Here is an 18,970-nt window from a genome sequence, read left to right as displayed (position 1 = left end):
CCCTCTCATGTGTGCAAACTGATTTATATATACAGTATATTATAACTTTTATCTAGTAGGCCTATCGATTCCTACTGGCAGGCTATCTGACTCCTGCTTCCAGGCTACCCGATTCCTACAATAAAGTATTCCTGCTATCACGCTATCACGTGATTGTAGGTAAACCGATCCCTACATTTGGGCAAACTAATTCCCACTATTTGAGACACCACTGTGCTCCCCTTGATCAATGTTAATCAGACAGATTCATTACTATAGGAAAATAGTTATTTTGAACCACAACATTTTGTGGATGAGGAGGACGAGATCTTTCACCATTAAGACTCAGCTGGGAAACAGTCCCTCACGGCGCCAAATGTTGTGGAAAACTCAATCTAAAGATTGGCAGAGAATAATTGATAATTATAATTGTGATTCTTCAATACATACGAGCAGTCAGGGAAGGAGTGCGAGTTCATTAGAACGTGGGTTGAAGATGTCGTTCCCATAGCAACGATTAAAACATTCCCAAACCAGAAACCGTGGATTGATGGCAGCATTCGTGTGAAACTGAAAGCGCGAACCACTGCTTTTAGTAACTATTCCCTCCGCAAGGCAATCAAACAAGCTAAGTGTCAGTATAGAGACAAAGTAGAATCTCAATTCAACGGCTCAGACACAAGAAGTATGTGGCAGGGTCTACAGTCAATCACGGATTACAAAAAGATAACTTTTTTGCCTGCTTTGAGGACGTGAGGAAAACATTTAAACGTGTCAACCCTAGCAAGGCTGCAGGCCCAGACGGCATCCCCAGCCGCGCCCTCAGAGCATGCGCAGACCAGCTGGCTGGTGTGTTTACGGACATATTCAATCAATCCCTATCCCAGTCTGTTGTTCCCACATGCTTCAAGAGGGCCACCATTGTTCCTGTTCCCAAGAAAGCTAAGGTAACTGAGCTAAACGACTGCCCCGTAGCACTCACTTCCGTCATCATGAAGTGCTTTGAGAGACTAGTCAAGGACCATATCACCTCCACCCTACCTGACACCCTAGACCCACTCCAATTTGCTTACCGCCACTTTAACTATGCCACTTTGTTTACATACTCATCTCATATGTATATACTGCACTCAATACCATCTACTGTATCTTGCCTATGCCGCTCTGTACCATCACTCATTCATAGTAGTATCTTTATGTACATATTCTTTATCCCATCAAAGCTTACACTTGTGTCTATAATCACTCATCCCCTTACACTTGTGGATGGAACGGTAGTGGAGAGGGTAATAAGTTTTAAGTTCATTTGATTTGATTTGGAGTTTGAAGAGTAAATGGTTCTATCAAGTCAAACTTTATTTGTCACATGCTCCGAATGCGGCGGGTAGACTCGTGGTTAGAGTGTTTGACTAGTAACCGAAAGGTTGCAAGATCGAATCCACAAGCTGACAAGGTAAAAATCTGTTGTCATTTTACATAAGAATTTGTTCTTAACTGACTTGACTAGTTAAATAAAAGTACAAATAAAAAAATATGAAAATAAAACAACAAAAACATTTTTAAAAAAGGTGTAGACCTTACTGTGAAATGCTTATTTACAAGCCCTTAACCAACAGTGCAGTTCAAGAGAGTTAAGAAAATATCTACCAAATAAACGAAAGTTTTAAAAAATTATGAAAAGTAACACAATAAAATAACAATAACGAGGCTATATACAGGGGGTACCGGTACCAAATCAATGTGTGGGCGTACAGGTTAGCCAAGGTAATTTGTACATGTAGGTAGGGGTAAAGGTGACTATGCATTGATAATTAACAGGCAGTAGCAGGAGTGTAAAAACAAATGGGGGGGGCAATTTAAATAGTCCGGGTGACAATTTAATTAATTGTTCAGCAGTCTTATGGCTTGGAGGTAGACGTCACAGTTCAACACAGAACAGAGCATAATCCCTGAGAAGCCTTTTGGTCCTAGACTTGGCGTGCCGGTACTGTTTGCAGTGCGGTAGCAGAGAGAACAGTCTATGACTAGGGTGACTGGAGTCTTTGACAATTTTTCGGGCTTTCCTCTGACACAGCCAAGTATATAGGTCCTCGATGGCAGGAAGCTTGGCCCCATTGATGTACTGGTCCGTACGCACTACCCTCTCTGTAGCGCCTTACGGTCAGATGCCGAGCAGTTGCCATACCAGGCGGTGATGCAACCGGTCAGGATGCTGTCGATCGTGCAACTGTAGAACTTTCTGAGTCTCCTGAGGGGATAAAGGTGTTGTCGTTCCCTCTTCACAACTGTCTTGGTGTGTTTGGACTATGATAGTTCGTTGGGGATGTGGACACCAAGGAACTTGAAACTCTCAACCCGCTCCACCACAGCCCCGTCGATATTAATGGGGGCCTGTTCGACTCCGCCTTTTCCTGTGGTCCAAGATCAGGTCCTTTGTCTTGCTCACATTGAGGGAGAGGTTGTTGTCTTGGCACCATACTGGCATCTCATCATTGTCTGTAATCAGGCCTACCACTGTTGTGTCGTCAGCAAACTTAATGATAGTGTTGGAGTTGTGTTTGGCTACCCAGTCGTGGGTGAACAGGGAGTACAGGAGGGGACTAAGCATGCACCCCTGAGGGGCCCCTGTGTTGAGGATCAGCGTGGCAGACGTGTTGTTGCCTACCCTTACCACCCGGGGGCGGCCCGTCAGGAAGTTCAGGATACAGTAACAGAGGGAGGTGTTTAGTCCCAGGGTCCTTAGCTTAGTGATGAGCTTTGTGGGCACTATGGTGTTGAACCCTGAGCTGTAGTCACTGAACAGCATTATCACATTATCATAACAGTTATTTATTCAAGTAACAGTTCCAGAACACAATGACCTTGTGTTAGGGTGCAGATATAACTGGACTCTATGAAAGGCATGACATCACAGTTCAACACAGAACAGAGCATAATCCCTGAGAAGTTACAACAGCTCACTCCAATTCTTCAACAACAATATGCTGCCGACTGCAAAGTCATACTCACAAGCTGTGAAATCTGTCTGAAAGGACAGAACATTTCGATTAATAAGAGAAGAAAATTGTGACGAATGTGGTGAAAGATTTTGTAAATAGTTTGTTGGGGATGTTTATGTTGCATTTTACTTTCATTAAACTTGTATTTGATTTTTCTACAGTTGGCTACTGTCCAATATTATACTTGTACAGTCAGAAAGAAGTCATCTTTTAACAAGTGTGCATTACTCCTCCATTAAATAACAACGTAGGCCTGCTATTAATTAATCCTTAACATTCAGTATCATGTTTTATGTAGGTCTACTCTGGTGATTTAAGCTAACTTTAGTTTCTGAAAGTTGATCTGTGATTCAGTATCCTTGGGATTTGTAAAGATTGGATTTCAAATCAAAGGTATTATTTTCATTATGACAGATTAATACAGAATAGAGACAATTGCTATTTTATGTCCAATGAAACTTTATACGTGTGACATGTTTGTCTACTTTATTTCACCTGCACTGATCTGAAAGAACTGGACAGGTTAAATAACTGACAAGTGGAAGAACTGGACAGGTAGGACAACTGGACAGGTAAATAACTGGACAGGTAGGACAACTAGACAGGTAAAATAACTGGACAGGTAGGACAACTGGATAGGTAAAAGAACTGGACAGGTAGGACAACTGGATAGGTAAAAGAACTGGACAGGTAGGACAACTGGATAGGTAAAAGAACTGGACAGATAGGACAACTGGATAGGTAAAATAACTGGACAGATAGGACAACTGGATAGGTAAAAGAACTGGACAGATAGGACAACTGGATAGGTAAAATAACTGGACAGGTAGGACAACTGGATAGGTAAAATAACTGGACAGATAGGACAACTGGATAGGTAAAAGAACTGGACAGATAGGACAACTGGATAGGTAAAAGAACTGGACAGGTAGGACAACTGGATAGGTAAAAGAACTGGACAGATAGGACAACTGGATAGGTAAAAGAACTGGACAGATAGGACAATTGGATAGGTAAAATAACTGGACAGATAGGACAACTGGATAGGTAAAAGAACTGGACAGGTAAAATAAATTAACAGGTGAAGGAACTAGACAGGTAAAATAACTGACAGGTAAAATAACTGGACAGGTAAAATAACTGGACAGGTAAATAACTGGACACGTAAAATAACTGGACAGGTAAAAGAACAGAACAGGTAAAACAACTGGACAGGTCAAATAACTGGACCGGTAAAGAACTGAACAGGTAAAGAGCTGGACAGGTCAAATAACTGCCATGTAAAAGAACTGGACAGGTAAAATAACTGGACAGGTAAAATAACGGGACAGGTAAAATGACTGGACAGTTAAAGAACTGGACAGGTTAAATAACTAAAAGAACTGGATAGGTAAAATAACTGACAGGTGGAAGAACTGGACAGGTAGGACAACTGGATAGGTAAAAGAACTGGACAGGTAGGACAAATGGATAGGTAAAAGGACTGGACAGGTAAAAGGACTGGACAGGTAAAGAACTGGACAGGTAAAGAACTGGATAGGTTAAAGAACTGGACAGGTAAAATAACTGGACAGGTAAAATGACTGGACAGGTAAAATAACTGGACAGGTAAAAGGACTGGACAGGTAAAGAACTGGACAGGTCAAATAACTGCCATGTAAAAGAACTGGACAGGTAAAATAACTGGACAGGTAAAATAACGGGACAGGTTAAATGACTGGACAGTTAAAGAACTGGACAGGTTAAATAACTAAAAGAACTGGATAGGTAAAATAACTGACAGGTGGAAGAACTGGACAGGTAGGACAACTGGATAGGTAAAAGAACTGGACAGGTAGGACAAATGGATAGGTAAAAGGACTGGACAGGTAAAAGGACTGGACAGGTAAAGAACTGGACAGGTAAAGAACTGGATAGGTTAAAGAACTGGACAGGTAAAATAACTGGACAGGTAAAATGACTGGACAGGTAAAATACCTGGACAGGTAAAAGGACTGGACAGGTAAGGAACTGGACAGGTAAAGAACTGGATAGGTTAAATAACTAAAATAACTTGACAGGTAAAATAACTGGACAGGTAAAATAACTGGACAGGTAAAAGGACTGGACAGGTAAAGAACTGGACAGGTAAGGAACTGGATAGGTTAAAGAACTAAAATAATTGGACAGGTAAATGAACTGAACAGGTGAAAGAACTGGACAGGTAAAGTTAAATTTCCTTGGGTGGAAGAAATGGGCACAGAATGGATAGAGAAACTCAGGACAAGTTTCTTCTGTACTCTGGATCACATCAGTGCTACTGGGATACATCCAGTGTGTGTACATCCAGTGTGTGTACTTGCATGTGCGTATGTGGACTGTGATAAGAACTGTGACAGTGAACAACAATAGTCACGCGTCATCTGTCCCCTGCAGTTTATGAAGCTGTATAACACTCTGGAGGATCAAGAGGGACAAACTACCAAGGTGAGTGTTATTTCACTACATCACATTCATCAGCAGGACACCCTTATCTATAGTGAATATTATTATACTGCCTGCTATACACTACATTTAGAATGTACGTTCAAAAGTTTGGGGTCACTTAGAAATGTCCTTGTTTTGAAAGAAAAGCACATTTTTTTTGTCCATTAAAATAACATCAAATTGATCAGAAGTACAGTGTAGACATTGTTAATGTTGTAAATGACTATTGTAGCTGGAAATGGCAGATTTTTAATGAAATATCTACATAGGCGTACAGAGGCCTATTGTCAGCAACCACCCCTGTGTTCCAATGGCACGCTGTGTTAGCTAAGCCAAGTGTATCACTTTAAAAGGCTAATTGATCATTAGAAAACCATTTTGCAATTATGTTAGCACAGCTGAAAACTGTTCTGATTAAAGGAGCAATTAAACTGGCCTTCTTTAGTTGAGTATCTGGAGTATCTGCATTTGTGGGTTCGAAGTAACATACAATGACTATTGCTGTGCATTGCTGTCTGGCTAACTGCCACAAGTTCCAAACTGGTCTGAAAGCAAAATACTTTTTAGGATGCAAACACTGTGTAATTATTTTAGTTGAATGCTGAACACTACCCACAAAATATTTGTTGCCCTATATGTTGCATAAAATATGCTTTGGTGTGTTTTACCTCAGATATACACAATACACAATTGAGAATAAGTTACTGACTGTAAAACTGGAATATATATATATATATATATATTATTATTATTTTTTTGTTGCCTAGCATCATCCCTCCAATTTCAGCTCAAATAACAATTTTCTTAACAAAACAGTTTGTGGATATGAAGCAATATGATTCGGTTTTTAAACGTAGGCCTACATAAGTATTATGGCAGTAGGAGGGTTTCTCTTGCTTGTCTTTCTGCGCTTGCTACGTTAGGTGCTGAGCACATGCTCGAACTTGAAGAACTTGAAATACATGTCTGGTAGCTGTTGCCATAATGTGTCCAATCAAAACCCTGTGTGGGGCGTCTCGCGTAGGCCTATTTTCACCACTTTTCAGAAGGAAGTCCCACGCTTTTGTCGGGTAAGTACATTTCATTCATTTAAACACAGCTCTGTGTGTATTGTATTTATTCAGGCGAAAAATGGAAAGATAAATATTCACACATTGTAAGTTTATTTGAACTTTGCCCGTCATTTTATATGAATGTACGGCGCGTGTGAAATGGGAAATAATATTTATGGTAATGGCCTTACAAGGACTGAAAGAAAGTTTAAAAGGCCACTAAATGTGTGTCAAGCTTTGAGATTATACCACGCCTCTCTAACGTGCAAAAAAATGACACATTTGGTGATTCAATTAAGTGTCTCCACATTATTTGGTGATTCAATGAACTAACCAGGATATATATTTTTTTGAACGCAAACTGTATCCTACGCTTTGGTTGTTGTGTGGTATACCTCCCCACTTGGTTATGGGAAACGTGACGTCATTTGTGATTTAAAGCGAGAATCCCTATGGTCACGACAACTGGGAACTCGGAAAAAAACGAGCTCAGACTGATACTAATCGTGATATCAGGGATATATTAATTACTAATTTAATTCAAAGGGCATTATTGGCATGGGAAACATGTTTACATTGCCAGAGTAAGTGAAATAGATAATTAACAAAAGTGTATGAATTTCTTATTTTTTTACAGTAAACATTACACTCACAAAAATGTCAAAGGTGTAGATATTATGGCTTTATACCCTGTTGTGACAATGTGCAAATAATTAAAGTATAAAAGGGAAAAAATATGGGTTATATTTACAATGGTGTTGGTTCTTCACTGGTTGCCCTTTTCTTGTGGCAACAAGTCACAGCTAACTGCTGTGATGGCACACGGTGGTATTTCACCCAATAGAAATGGGAGTTTGTTTTCGAATTCTTTGTGGGTCTGAGTAATCTGAGGGAAATATGTGCCTCTAATATGGTCATACATTTGGCAGGAGGTTAGGAGGTGCAGCTCAGTTTCCACCTCATTGTGTGGCCAGTGTGCATATAGCCTGTCTTCTCTTGAGGTCCAGGTCTGACTACGGCAGCCTCTCTCGCAATAGCTTATTGCAACGGGAACCGTTTACAGTTTAAGAAACAAACGGAAGCAAACAAAACTGGGAATGATCTACCTGAATTTGTCCAATATAAACTCACATTTTCATTACCAAGTAAATGACAAAGTAAACAACATTTGGAGTAAATGTTTTTTTGTTGTAGAATTTGCTTCATGAATACACCCCAGTGATCTTTGCTCAGATAAGTTGGAGGTCTAGGATGATGCCCAAGTTTCTGAGTTGGATGACTGTTGAAAACTATTTTTTCCCAGTCAGTTTCTTTTTCTTCTCCAGCTTCCCTGTTGTTGTGAATACACTATGTTGCTATATCCATTTTTGGACTAATAAGTCAATGTTCAATCAAATCAAATGTATTTATAAAGCCCTTCTTACATCAGCTGATATCTCAAAGCGCTGTACACAAACCCAGCCTAAAACCCCAAACAGAAAGCAATGCAGGTGTAGAAACACAGTGGCTAGGAAGAACTCCCTAGAAAGGCCAGAACCTAGGAAGAAACCTAGAGAGGAACCAGGCTATGAGGGGTGGCCAGTCCTCTTCTGGCTGTGCCGGGTGGAGATTATAACAGAACATGGCCAAGATGTTCAAATGTTCATAAATGACCAGCATGGTCAAATAATAATAATCACAGTAGTTGTCGAGGGTGCAGCAAGTCAGCACCTCCGGAGTAAATGTCAGTTGGATTTTCATAGCTGATCATTGAGAGCATCTCTATCGCTACTGCTGTCTCTAGAGAGTGGAAAACAGCATGTCTGGAACAGGTAGCACATCTGGTGAACAGGTCAGGGTTCCATAGCCGCAGGCAGAACAGTTGGAACTGGAGCAGCAGCACGGCCAGGTGGCCTGGGGACAGCAAGGAGTCATCAGGCCAGTTAGTCCTAAGACATGGTCCTAGGGCTAAGGTGCTCCAAGAAAGAGAAAGAGAGAATTAGAGAGAGCATACTTAAATTCACACAGGACACCGGATAAGACAGGAGAAATACTCCAGATATAACAGACTGACCCTAGCCCCCTGACACATAAACTACTGCAACATAAATACTGGAAGCTGAGACAGGAGGGGTCAGGAGACACTGGCCCCATCCGATGATACCCCTGGACAGGGCCAAACAAGCAGGATATAACCCCACCCACTTTGCCAAAGCACAGCCCCCACACCACTAGGAGGATATCTTCAACCACCAACTTACCATCCTGAAACAAGGCCGAGTATAGCCCACAAAGAACTCAACCCACTCACTTGACACACCCCTCCTAGGGACGGCATGGAAGAGCACAAGTAAGCCAGTGACTCAGCCCCTGTAATAGGGTTAGAGGCAGAGAATCCCAGTGGATTCCCAGTGGCGGTTCGTTGCTCCAGTGCCTTTCCGTTCACCTTCACACTCCTGGACAAGACTACACTCAATCATAGGACCTACTGAAGAGACGAGTCTTCAATAAAGTCTTAAAGGTTGAGACAGAGTCTGCGTCTCTCACCTAGGTAGGCAGACTATTCCATAAAAATGGAGCTCTATAGTGGAAAGCCCTGCCCCCAGCTGTTTGCTTAGAAATTCTAGGGACAATTAGGAGGCCTGCGTCTTGTGACAGTAGCGTACGTGTAGGTATGTACGGCAGGACCAAATCGGAAAGATGGGTAGGAGTTCTAGTCAGGAGTCTAGCAGCCGTATTTAGCACTAACTGAAGTTTATTTAGTGCTTTATCCGGGTAGACGGAAAGTAAAGCATTGCAGTAGTCTAACCTACAAGTGACAAAAGCATGGATTAATTTTTCTGCATCATTTTTGGGCAAAGTTTCTGATTTTTGCAATGTTACGTAGATGGAAAAAAGCTGTCCTTGAAACAGTCTTGATATGTTCGTCAAAAGCGAGGTCAGGGTCCAGAGTAATGCCGAGGTCCTTCACAGTTTTATTTGAGATGACTGTACAACCATCAAGATAAATTGTTAGATTCAACAGAAGATTTATTTGTTTCTTGAGACCTAGAACAAGCATCTCTGTTTTGTCCGAGTTTAAAAGTAGAACATTTGCAGCCATCCACTTCCTTATGTCTGAAACACAGGCTTCCATCGAGGGCAATTTTTGGGCTCCACCATGTTTCATCAAAATGTACAGCTGTGTTTCATCCGCATAGCAGTGAATGTTAACATTATATTTTCGAATGACATCCCCAAGAGGTAAAATATATAGTGAAAACAATAGTGGTCCTAAAACAGAAACTTGAGTAACACTGAAATTTACAGTTGATTTGTCAGAGGACAAACAATCCACAGAGACAAACTGATATCTCTCCGACAGATAAGATCTAAACCAGGCCAGAACTTGTCCGTGTAGATTATAGGCCGATAGTTTTTTTATATTTTGTGGGTCAAGGTTTGGCTTTTTCAAGCGAGGCTTTTTTAGTGAGTTTGGTACACATCCGGTGGATAGAGAGCCGTTTATTATGTTCAACATAGGAGGCCCAAGCACAGGAAGCAGCTCTTTTCAGTAGTTTAGTTAGGGTCCAGTATGTAGCTTGAAGGGTTAGAGGCCATGATTATTTTCATCATTGTGTCAAGAGATATAGTACTAAAACATTTGAGTGTCTCTCTTGATCCTAGGTCCTGGCAGAGTTGTGCAGACTCAGGACAACTGAGCTTTGGAGGAATACGCAGATTTAAAGAGGAGTCCGTTAATTCTAATGATCATGATGTTTTCCTCAAAGAAGTTTATGAATTTATTACTGCTGAAGTGAAAGCCATCCTCTCTTGGGGAATGCTGCTTTTTAGTTAGCTTTGCGACAGTATCAATAATACATTTTGGATTGTTCTTATTTTTCACAATTAAGTTGGAAAAATAGGATGATCGAGCAGCAGTGAGGGCTCTTCAATACTGCACGGTACTGTCTTTCCAAGCTAGTCGGAAGACTTCCAGTTTGGTGTGGCGCCATTTCCGTTCCAATTTTCTGGAAGCCTTCTTCAGAGTTCGGGTATTTTCTGTATACCAGGGAGCTAGTTTCGACTGCATCTAGGGTATTGCGCAAGGTTAAATTGAGTTCCTCAGTTAGGTGGTTAACTGATTTTTGTCCTCTGACGTCCTTGGGTAGGCAGAGGGAGTCTGGAAGGGCATCAAGGAATCTTTGGGTTGTCTGAGAATTTATAGCACGACTTTTGATGATCCTTGGTTATACCCATTGATTCTTAAACAATAAATTATAAATGCCTCATGAGCTTAGTTCAGAGCTCAAAATATAATCGTGTTGTACTCCACTGTTTGTAAACAACGTAAATGTAAACTATACATTTCATTTCATGGATGGTCAGTCCTTGCATCCATTACTCTGCCTATGAATTTGAGTGGTTACATTTTTCCAGTCCCATCCCGTAGCTTTTTAGCAAACAGGGGTGGGTCATTTTGTAATTGTTTTAATTCAGGTTTATTGCTATAATCAATGACCAACTTCCTGTTCCAACAGTGTCAAATGGCTTCAGCATGGCAAAGCGTTCAGTCCATGCACCAGTGGATGTTGGAGAATGGAGGTATTTCAGAATCTGGGTATAGATTTTATGATAGGCCACTGACAATATAGGGGCATACTAGACTTTTTTTTGTGATTCAGCCCGCAACACAGAATGTCACAGGACTGGATTATCTAGTTGCAATTGATACACGTAGGACATTCACCATCAGCCTCCCTCACACAGTCAACAGATATAAAAATGTACTACATATAAGGTCAATCCAGCTCCAGTTGTGTACACAGTGCCTAATTTTCTCTATTGCATTTTTTATATACTGAATGTTATCAGATCTTCAACCTAAAACTATTAGATAAAGGGAACCCAAGTCAACAAATAACAATTACATACTTAGTTAATTTATTTAATTAACAAAGTAATACAACATCCAAAGCCCCTGTGTGAAAAAGTATTTGCCCCCTTACACTCAATAACTGGTTGTGCAACCTTTAGCTGCAATGACTCCAACCAAACACTTCCTGTAGTTGTTGATCAGTCTCTCTTGTCACTGTGGAGGAACTTTGGCCCACTTGTTCATGCAGAACTGCTGTAACTCAGTGACATTAGTGGGTTTTCAAGTATGAACAGTTCATTTCAAGTCCTGCCACAACATCTCAATTGGGATTAGGTCTGGACTTTGATTAGGCCATTCCAAAACTTCAAATGTGTTGCTTTTTAGCCATTTTCACGTAGACCTGTGTTTTGGATCATTGTCATGCTGTATGATCCAGCTGCATTTCAGCTCACAGACAGATGTCCTGACACTCTCCTGTAGAATTCTCTGATACAGAGCAGAATTCATGGTTCCTTCTATTAAGGCAAGTCGTTCAAGTCCTAAAGCAGTAAAGCATCCCCAAACCATCACACTAATACCACCATGCTTGAGCGTTGGTATAAGGTTCACCAGGCATATTGGGACGCATGTCGTCCTAAAAGTTATACTTTTGAATCATCTGTCCATAGAACATTCTTCCAAGAGTCTTGATGATCATCCAGGTTCTTCCATGTGATTGTTTTTGGCTAATTTGAGTCAACGTTTTGGATGGCATGGCTCCCATTATGCCTGGCGAAAACCAAACACTGCATTCCACAGTAAGAACCTCATACTAACGGTCAAGCATGGTGGTGAAAGTGTCATGGTTTGGGGAGGGTTTGCTGCCTCAAGAACCTGGACGACTTGCCTTAATAGAATTCACTGTGAATTCTGCTCTGTATCAGATAATTCTACATGGGAATGTTAGGCTGCCAGGTCATCCGTCTGTGAGCTGAAGTACAGCAAGACAATGATCCGAAATACACAATCAAGTATACATTAAAATGGCTAAAATGCAATGGCCTAGTCGAAGTCCAGACCTAATCCCAATTGAAATGTTGTGGCAGGACTTGAAATGAGCAGTTCATACTTGAAAACTCACACATGTCGCTGAGTTACAGCGGTTTTGAATGGTGGAGTGGGCCAAAATTCCTCCACATTGACGTGACAGACTGATCAACAACTTGCAGTCATTGCAGCTAAAGGTGACACAACCAGTTAGATTGTAAGGGGGCAATTACTTTTTTACACAAGGGAATTGGGTGTTGCATAACTTTGTTAAGGAAATACATCAAATACACTACATGGCCCAAAGTATGTGGACACATGCTCGTCGAACATCTCATTCCCAAAACATCGGCATTAATATGGTGTTGATCCCCCGTTTGCTGCCAAAACTGCTCATACTCTTCTGGCAAGGCTTTCCACTAGATGTTGGAACATTGCAAGGACTTCCATTCAGCCTCAGGAGCTTTAGTGATGTTGGCCAGTGTTGTTGGGCGATTAGACCTAGTTCGCAGTCCGTGTTCTAATTCATCCCAAAGATGTTCGATGGGATTGAGGTCAGGTCTCTGTACAGGCCAGTACAGTTCTTCCACACCAATCTCGACAAATCATATCTGTATGGACCTCGCTTTGTGCATGGGGATATTGGTAGGCCATCATTGTAAATAATAATTTGTTCTTAACTGACCTGCCTAGTTAAAGGTAAACATTTTTTTTTTTATTGTCAAGAATGTCATTGTATGCTGTAGCGTTAAGATTTCCCTTCACTGGGACTAAAGAGCCTAGACCGAACCATGAAAAATAGTCCCAGACCATTATTCCTCCTCCACCAAACTTTACAGTTGACACTGCATTCAGGCAGGTACTGTTCTCCTGACATCTGCCAAACCCTGATTCGTCCGTCGGACTGCCAGATGGTGAAGCGTGGTTCATCACTCCAGAGAATGCGTTTCCACTGCTCCAGAGTACAATGGCGGGGTTGCTTTACACTCTCCAGCCGATGCTTGGCATTGTACATGGTGATCTTAGACTTGTGTGCTGCTGCTTGGCCATGGAAACCCATTTCCTGAAGCTTCCAACGAACAGTTATTGTGCTGACATTGCTTCCAGAGGCAGTTTGGAACTGAGTGAGTGTTGCAACCGAGGACAGACGATTTTTAGACGCCATGTGCTTCAGCACTCTGCAGTCCAGTGAGCTTGAGTGACCTACCACTTCGTAGCTGAGCCGTTGTTGCTCCTAGACGTGTCCACTTCACAATAACAGCACTTACAGTTGACCGGTGTAGCTCTAGCAGGTCAGAAATTTGATGAACTGACTTGTGGGAAAGGTGCCATCCTAAAATGGTGTCATGTTGAAACTCACTGAGCTCTTCAGGACGGGTCATTCTACTGCCAATGTTTGTCTATGGAGATTGCTTGGCTGTGTGCTCGATTTTATACTCCTGTCAACGAGTGTAGCTGAAACAGCCGACTCCACTAATCTTAAGGAGTGTCCCTATATCTTTGGTCATGTAGTGTAAGTATCAATATTTTTTGTTATCTGTAAACTCAGAATCCCTTTATCTAATATTAGGTCTTGTTTGAAGGTCTGCTGACATTCAGTATAAAATTGGTTAAAAAAAGATATAGAAAATAATGACACTGTAATACTAGTACTGCAAATATACTGTGCTGAATTCACTGACTGTAAGTCACTGTAGATAAGATCGTCTGTTAAGTGACTAAAATGTCAATGTGTATTGTCTGCTGTGTTAGTACTGTCCAGGGTTTCCTGATTTCTATGAAATATGAGCTAGAATTAATGACAATATGAGTTACTTGATTACCATCTTTTGGAAGGAAAACTGTATGTTATACTGAACAAAAATATAAATGCAACATGCAACAATTTCAGCGTTTTGGTGTTAGCGTTTACCAGTCATTAAACATATTCACGGCATCTAGCTGCTCATTGTCCAGCTCAGCTAATGAGCCATCTTGACGTCATATATAAACAATTTTTTTTGAAAAGGTCTGTTTGAGATAACTTTGAGGTGGGGTTTTGGAAGTGTTTTTAAAAAAATACTTTGGCCATGCAGGACGAATCAACAACATTAATTGGGAATGAGGTAATAACAGAATATTAACATTTTAAAAGTGAGATGAATACAGTGGGCTACCATGTTTACTTCCAGATAAGAGGACAGATCCATGGTTACTGGTCTACTCCCCCATGCCAGTGGCTTCTATATTCCTCCTCTATCTCGGTGTGGTCTGGGCTGGGCCCAAGCTGATGAAACACAGGCAACCTGTTGACCTCAAGGCTGTGCTCATTGTCTACAACTTCGCCATGGTCTGCCTGTCTGTCTACATGTTCCACGAGGTGTGCTCCAACTCCCATCAAAAATTTGTGGATTTATCTTTAAATATGTTTGTGTGTGTGTGTGTGTGTGTGTGTGTGTGTGTGTGTGTGTGTTCAGCAGCCATAGAAATGGGCCTAATTTATGTTTTATTATGAAATGTTTCACCTGACCAATTAAGGTTTTTATGTTGCAGTTCTTGGTCACGTCCATGCTCTCTAACTACAGTTACTTGTGTCAACCTGTGGATTACAGCACTAGCCCACTGGCGATGAGGGTAAGAGTGCATCTGAATAGTCCCTACTGTACACAAACCGTTGAACCTCTCACATAGTCGCTACTGTACACAAACCGTGAACCTTTCACCTGTACACAAACCTCTCACATAGTCGCTTGAACCCGTTGAACCTCTCACATAGTCGCTACTGTTTTCTCACATAGTCCCTACTGTACACAAACCGTTGAACCTTGGTCCCTACTGTACACAAACCGTTGAACCTCTCACATAACCGTACTGTGTCAACCTGTGGATTACATAGTCCCTACTGTACACAAACCGTTGAACCTCTCACATAGTCCCTACTGTACACAAACCGTTGAACCTCTCACATAGTCCCTACTGTACACAAACCGTGAACCTCTCACATAGTCCCTACTGTACACAAACCGAGTGTTGAACCTCTCACATAGTCCCTACTGTACACAAACTGTTGAACCTCTCACATAGTCCTCTAGTCCCTACTGTACACAAACCGTTGAACCTCTCACATAGTCCCTACCGTTGAACCTCTCAGTCCCTATGTAGTCCTCTCACATAGTCCCTACTGTACACAAACCGTTGAACCTCTCACATAGTCCCTACTGTACACAAACCGTTGAACCTCTCACATAGTCCCTACTGTACACAAACCGTTGAACCTCTCACATAGTCCCTACTGTACACAAACCGTTGAACCTCTCACATAGTCCCTACTGTACACAAACCGTTGAACCTCTCACATAGTCCCTACTGTACACAAACCGTTGAACCTCTCACATAGTCGCTACTGTACACAAACCGTTGAACCTCTCACATAGTCCCTACTGTACACAAACTGTTGAACCTCTCACATACATAGTCCCTGAACTGTACACAAAACCGTTGAACCTCTCACATAGTCCCTACTGTACACAAACTGTTGAACCTCTCACATAGTCCCTACTGTACACAAACCGTTGAACCTCTTACATAGTCCCTACAAAAACCGTTGAACCTCTCACATAGTCCCTACTGTACAACAAAGTCCCTACTGTACACAAACCTCACATAGTTGAACCTCTCACATAGTCCCTACTGTACACAAACCGTTGAACCTCTCACATAGTCCCTAACCTCTCACATAGTCCCTACAAAAACCGTTGAACCTCTCACATAGTCCCTACTGTACACAAACCGTTGAACCTCTCACATAGTCGCTACTGTACACAAACCGTTGAACCTCTCACATAGTCCCTACTGTACACAAACCGTTGAACCTCTCACATAGTCCCTACTGTACACAAACCGTTGAACCTCTCACATAGTCCCTACTGTACACAAACCGTTGAACCTCTCACATAGTCCCTACTGTACACAAACCGTTGAACCTCTCACATAGTCCCTACTGTACACAAACCGTTGAACCTCTCACATAGTCCCTACTGTACACAAACCGTTGAACCTCTCACATAGTCCCTACTGTAACAAACTGTTGAACCTCTCACATAGTCCCTACTGTACACAAACCGTTGAACCTCTCACATAGTCGCTACTGTACATTGAAGCTCTCACATAGTCCCTACTGTACACAAACCGTTGAACCTCTCACATAGTCCCTACTGTACACAAACCGTTGAACCTCTCACATAGTCCCTACTGTACACAAACCGTTGAACCTCTTACATAGTCCCTACTGTACACAAACCGTTGAACCTCTTACATAGTCCCTACTGTACACAAACCGTTGAACCTCTCACATAGTCCCTACTGTACACAAACAGTTGAACCTCTCACATAGTTGACCTAACTTGTAAATGCCCCCAAATAGTACACATATCTATTCCATCTCTGAAGACTGTCCCAAAGCCCTGGCCATAACAGTGGATAACTCTGTCTGTTTGTTTCACCAGATGGCCAAAGCATGCTGGTGGTTTTTCTTCTCCAAGGTCATAGAATTGGCTGACACGGTAAAACACATTGAAAATCAAGGTTATATTCATTAGGTACCAAACGGAAGAAAACAAAGTGAAATGGGGACTACTTGTCCAGGAAACGCAAATTTTCGTGTTCTGTTGCAAAACGTTTTCCTACGGTGTGCATTAATCAATATGACCCAGGATTAATGTCAGACTCATGTGAAACATTGGAGATCCATTCCAAACTCCATTCACAGGTGTTTTTCATCCTGAGGAAGAAAAACAGTCAGCTGACCTTCCTGCATGTCTATCACCATGGCACCATGATCTTCAACTGGTGGGCAGGAGCGAAGTACCTGGCTGGAGGCCAATGTAAGTCTAGCAGTACGAAGACCAGGAAAAACTCTGTATCCTATTCGTTAATGCTCTGTATCAACGCATATGGAATGTTTCAGGACTGCCATATATATTTAAAAAATGTATTTGTACCTTTATTTAACTAGGCAAGTCAGTTAGGAACAAATTCTTATTTTCAATGATGGCCTAGGAACAGTGGGTAAACTGCCTGTTCAGGGGCAGAACGACCAATTTGTACCCTGTCAGCTCGGGGGTTTGAACTTGCAACCTTCCGGTTACTAGTCCAACACTCTAACCACTAGGCTACCCTGCCGTTTAATGAAGATGTTTTATCAACTCTGTTGGGACTTCTCAACACCTGGTAGGCACCTGCTGAGTGTCGGCTAAATTACTCAAATATAAATATAAAATTATTTATGGGGTCCTAGCAAATTGTCCATACCATTCATGATGCTGTGCAACAGATAGTTGAGATGTTTTGTGTTCCTCTCTCTCCTAGCGTTCTGCATCGGTCTTCTCAACACCTTCGTCCACACTGTAATGTACTCCTACTACGGACTGGCTGCTCTTGGGCCTCACATGCAGAAGTACTTATGGTGGAAACGCTATCTGACGTCACTTCAGCTGGTGAGTGGCTCTATCTACAGCTCTGCAGACATCTAGTGAGGTTTAAGAAAAAGGGGATACATCTGGGATTTGTGAATTTGTTGGCTACTATAGAAGCTTAGAGTATTAAGGGATTAAGACCTGGATTCAATCAGTTCAGTGTTAACCCACCATAACCAACAACTGCATAGCCTATTATTGCTTTTGTTCAGGATGATGTCGGAGTTGGAACTGTGTTAGAGTAGTCAAATTGGTGAGCGGTTGCTCTTGTGGTCATTGTCAAGAAACCACACGCATCCTTAAATCCCACCCGTGTTAATAGTTCACAAGTTCAGGCTATATAGAAACTATGACACTCAAAGTGAAAACCATTTAAACGATAGGCTAAGGAATTATATCAGCCTCGTTGAGGTGTAAATTACATCACACATTTCAGTGTTCGATTTTGTAATGCTTTGGATTTCTACTAATGCCACATGGTGCATCCAATGGCGATGACCGCGATAACACTTGGGAGACGATTGTGGATTTGACAGCTCCACCACGGTTACACCTCCGACGTAACCTATACAAAAGCAATAATAGGCTATGCAATTGTCGGTTATAACTGATAGTCTAGGCCTTACGTGTGGTAGAAAACAGATCGCGATTATGAACGAAGATATCTGAGAAGGTTGTTCTTAAACAATGTTCTCCTGACGGTGGTTTCAGCTCCAGTTTGTCCTGCTGACAACTCACACAGGCTACAACCTCTTCACTGAGTGTGACTTCCCAGACTCCATGAATGCCTATGTGTTTTTCTACTGTGTCAGCCTCATCCTACTCTTCAGCAACTTCTACTATAAGAGCTACCTCAGCAGGAAGAGCAAGAAGACGTGAAGGATATGGCCGTGACCCCACTCTCCGAGGGTGTCTCAGGGCGAGTTGGGATATGCAAAGAGAAACGCATTTCCAATTGAATAGGACAAATATAAGCACCCACCAAATTATGTATTTATTATCATTATTATATTCATAATCACACTGTCTTACTGTACCTGAATTAAATTCACTGTCAATTTAAACATTTTGCAAAAACATTATCTGGATATTTATTTGTGAAGCCTCCTACAATATTCCCTATGGCAGCATTTTGCAAACTTGGTCCTGGGGAACCCC

The 18,970-nt window shown here is 41.7% G+C and overlaps 1 protein-coding gene and 1 long non-coding RNA gene across 44 annotated transcripts; one reads left to right on the top strand and one right to left on the bottom strand.

Moving 5' to 3' along the window:
* Positions 1-5,381: 5,381 nt before the first annotated feature.
* LOC118401540 (elongation of very long chain fatty acids protein 4-like) lies at positions 5,382-18,891 on the top strand. Of its 2 annotated transcripts, none has more exons than XM_035799137.2 (8): positions 5,382-5,444; positions 10,996-11,059; positions 14,531-14,718; positions 14,892-14,972; positions 16,844-16,900; positions 17,107-17,221; positions 17,706-17,833; positions 18,524-18,891. In XM_035799137.2, the coding sequence occupies exons 1-8, from the start codon at positions 5,397-5,399 to the stop codon at positions 18,689-18,691; spliced, it is 849 nt and encodes a 282-aa protein (XP_035655030.1). In that variant the 5' UTR covers positions 5,382-5,396; the 3' UTR covers positions 18,692-18,891. The 2 variants fall into 2 exon arrangements, with proteins under 2 accessions (XP_035655030.1, XP_035655029.1); XM_035799136.2 differs by lacking the exon at positions 5,382-5,444 and adding an exon at positions 6,281-6,514.
* Positions 14,877-16,855, bottom strand: LOC127910663 (uncharacterized). 42 transcript variants are annotated; one of them, XR_008075673.1, is made up of 6 exons: positions 16,536-16,835; positions 16,100-16,395; positions 15,843-15,916; positions 15,540-15,798; positions 15,261-15,297; positions 14,877-15,018 (listed from the first exon to the last, which is right to left on the bottom strand). It is a non-coding gene; the product is annotated as an uncharacterized LOC127910663 (long non-coding RNA). The 42 variants fall into 42 exon arrangements; XR_008075664.1 differs by lacking the exon at positions 14,877-15,018 and adding an exon at positions 15,375-15,411 and having other exon boundaries at positions 15,242-15,297; XR_008075682.1 differs by lacking the exon at positions 14,877-15,018 and adding an exon at positions 15,375-15,411 and having other exon boundaries at positions 15,242-15,297; positions 15,577-15,798.
* Positions 18,892-18,970: the final 79 nt, after the last annotated feature.

The sequence above is a fragment of the Oncorhynchus keta genome, chromosome 22 (genome assembly GCF_023373465.1).
Source record: "Oncorhynchus keta strain PuntledgeMale-10-30-2019 chromosome 22, Oket_V2, whole genome shotgun sequence".
Classification (NCBI taxonomy): Eukaryota; Metazoa; Chordata; class Actinopteri; order Salmoniformes; family Salmonidae; genus Oncorhynchus; species Oncorhynchus keta.
The sequence above is the reverse complement of the archived record's forward strand: the minus strand, read 5'-3'. Positions and strand labels throughout refer to the sequence as shown.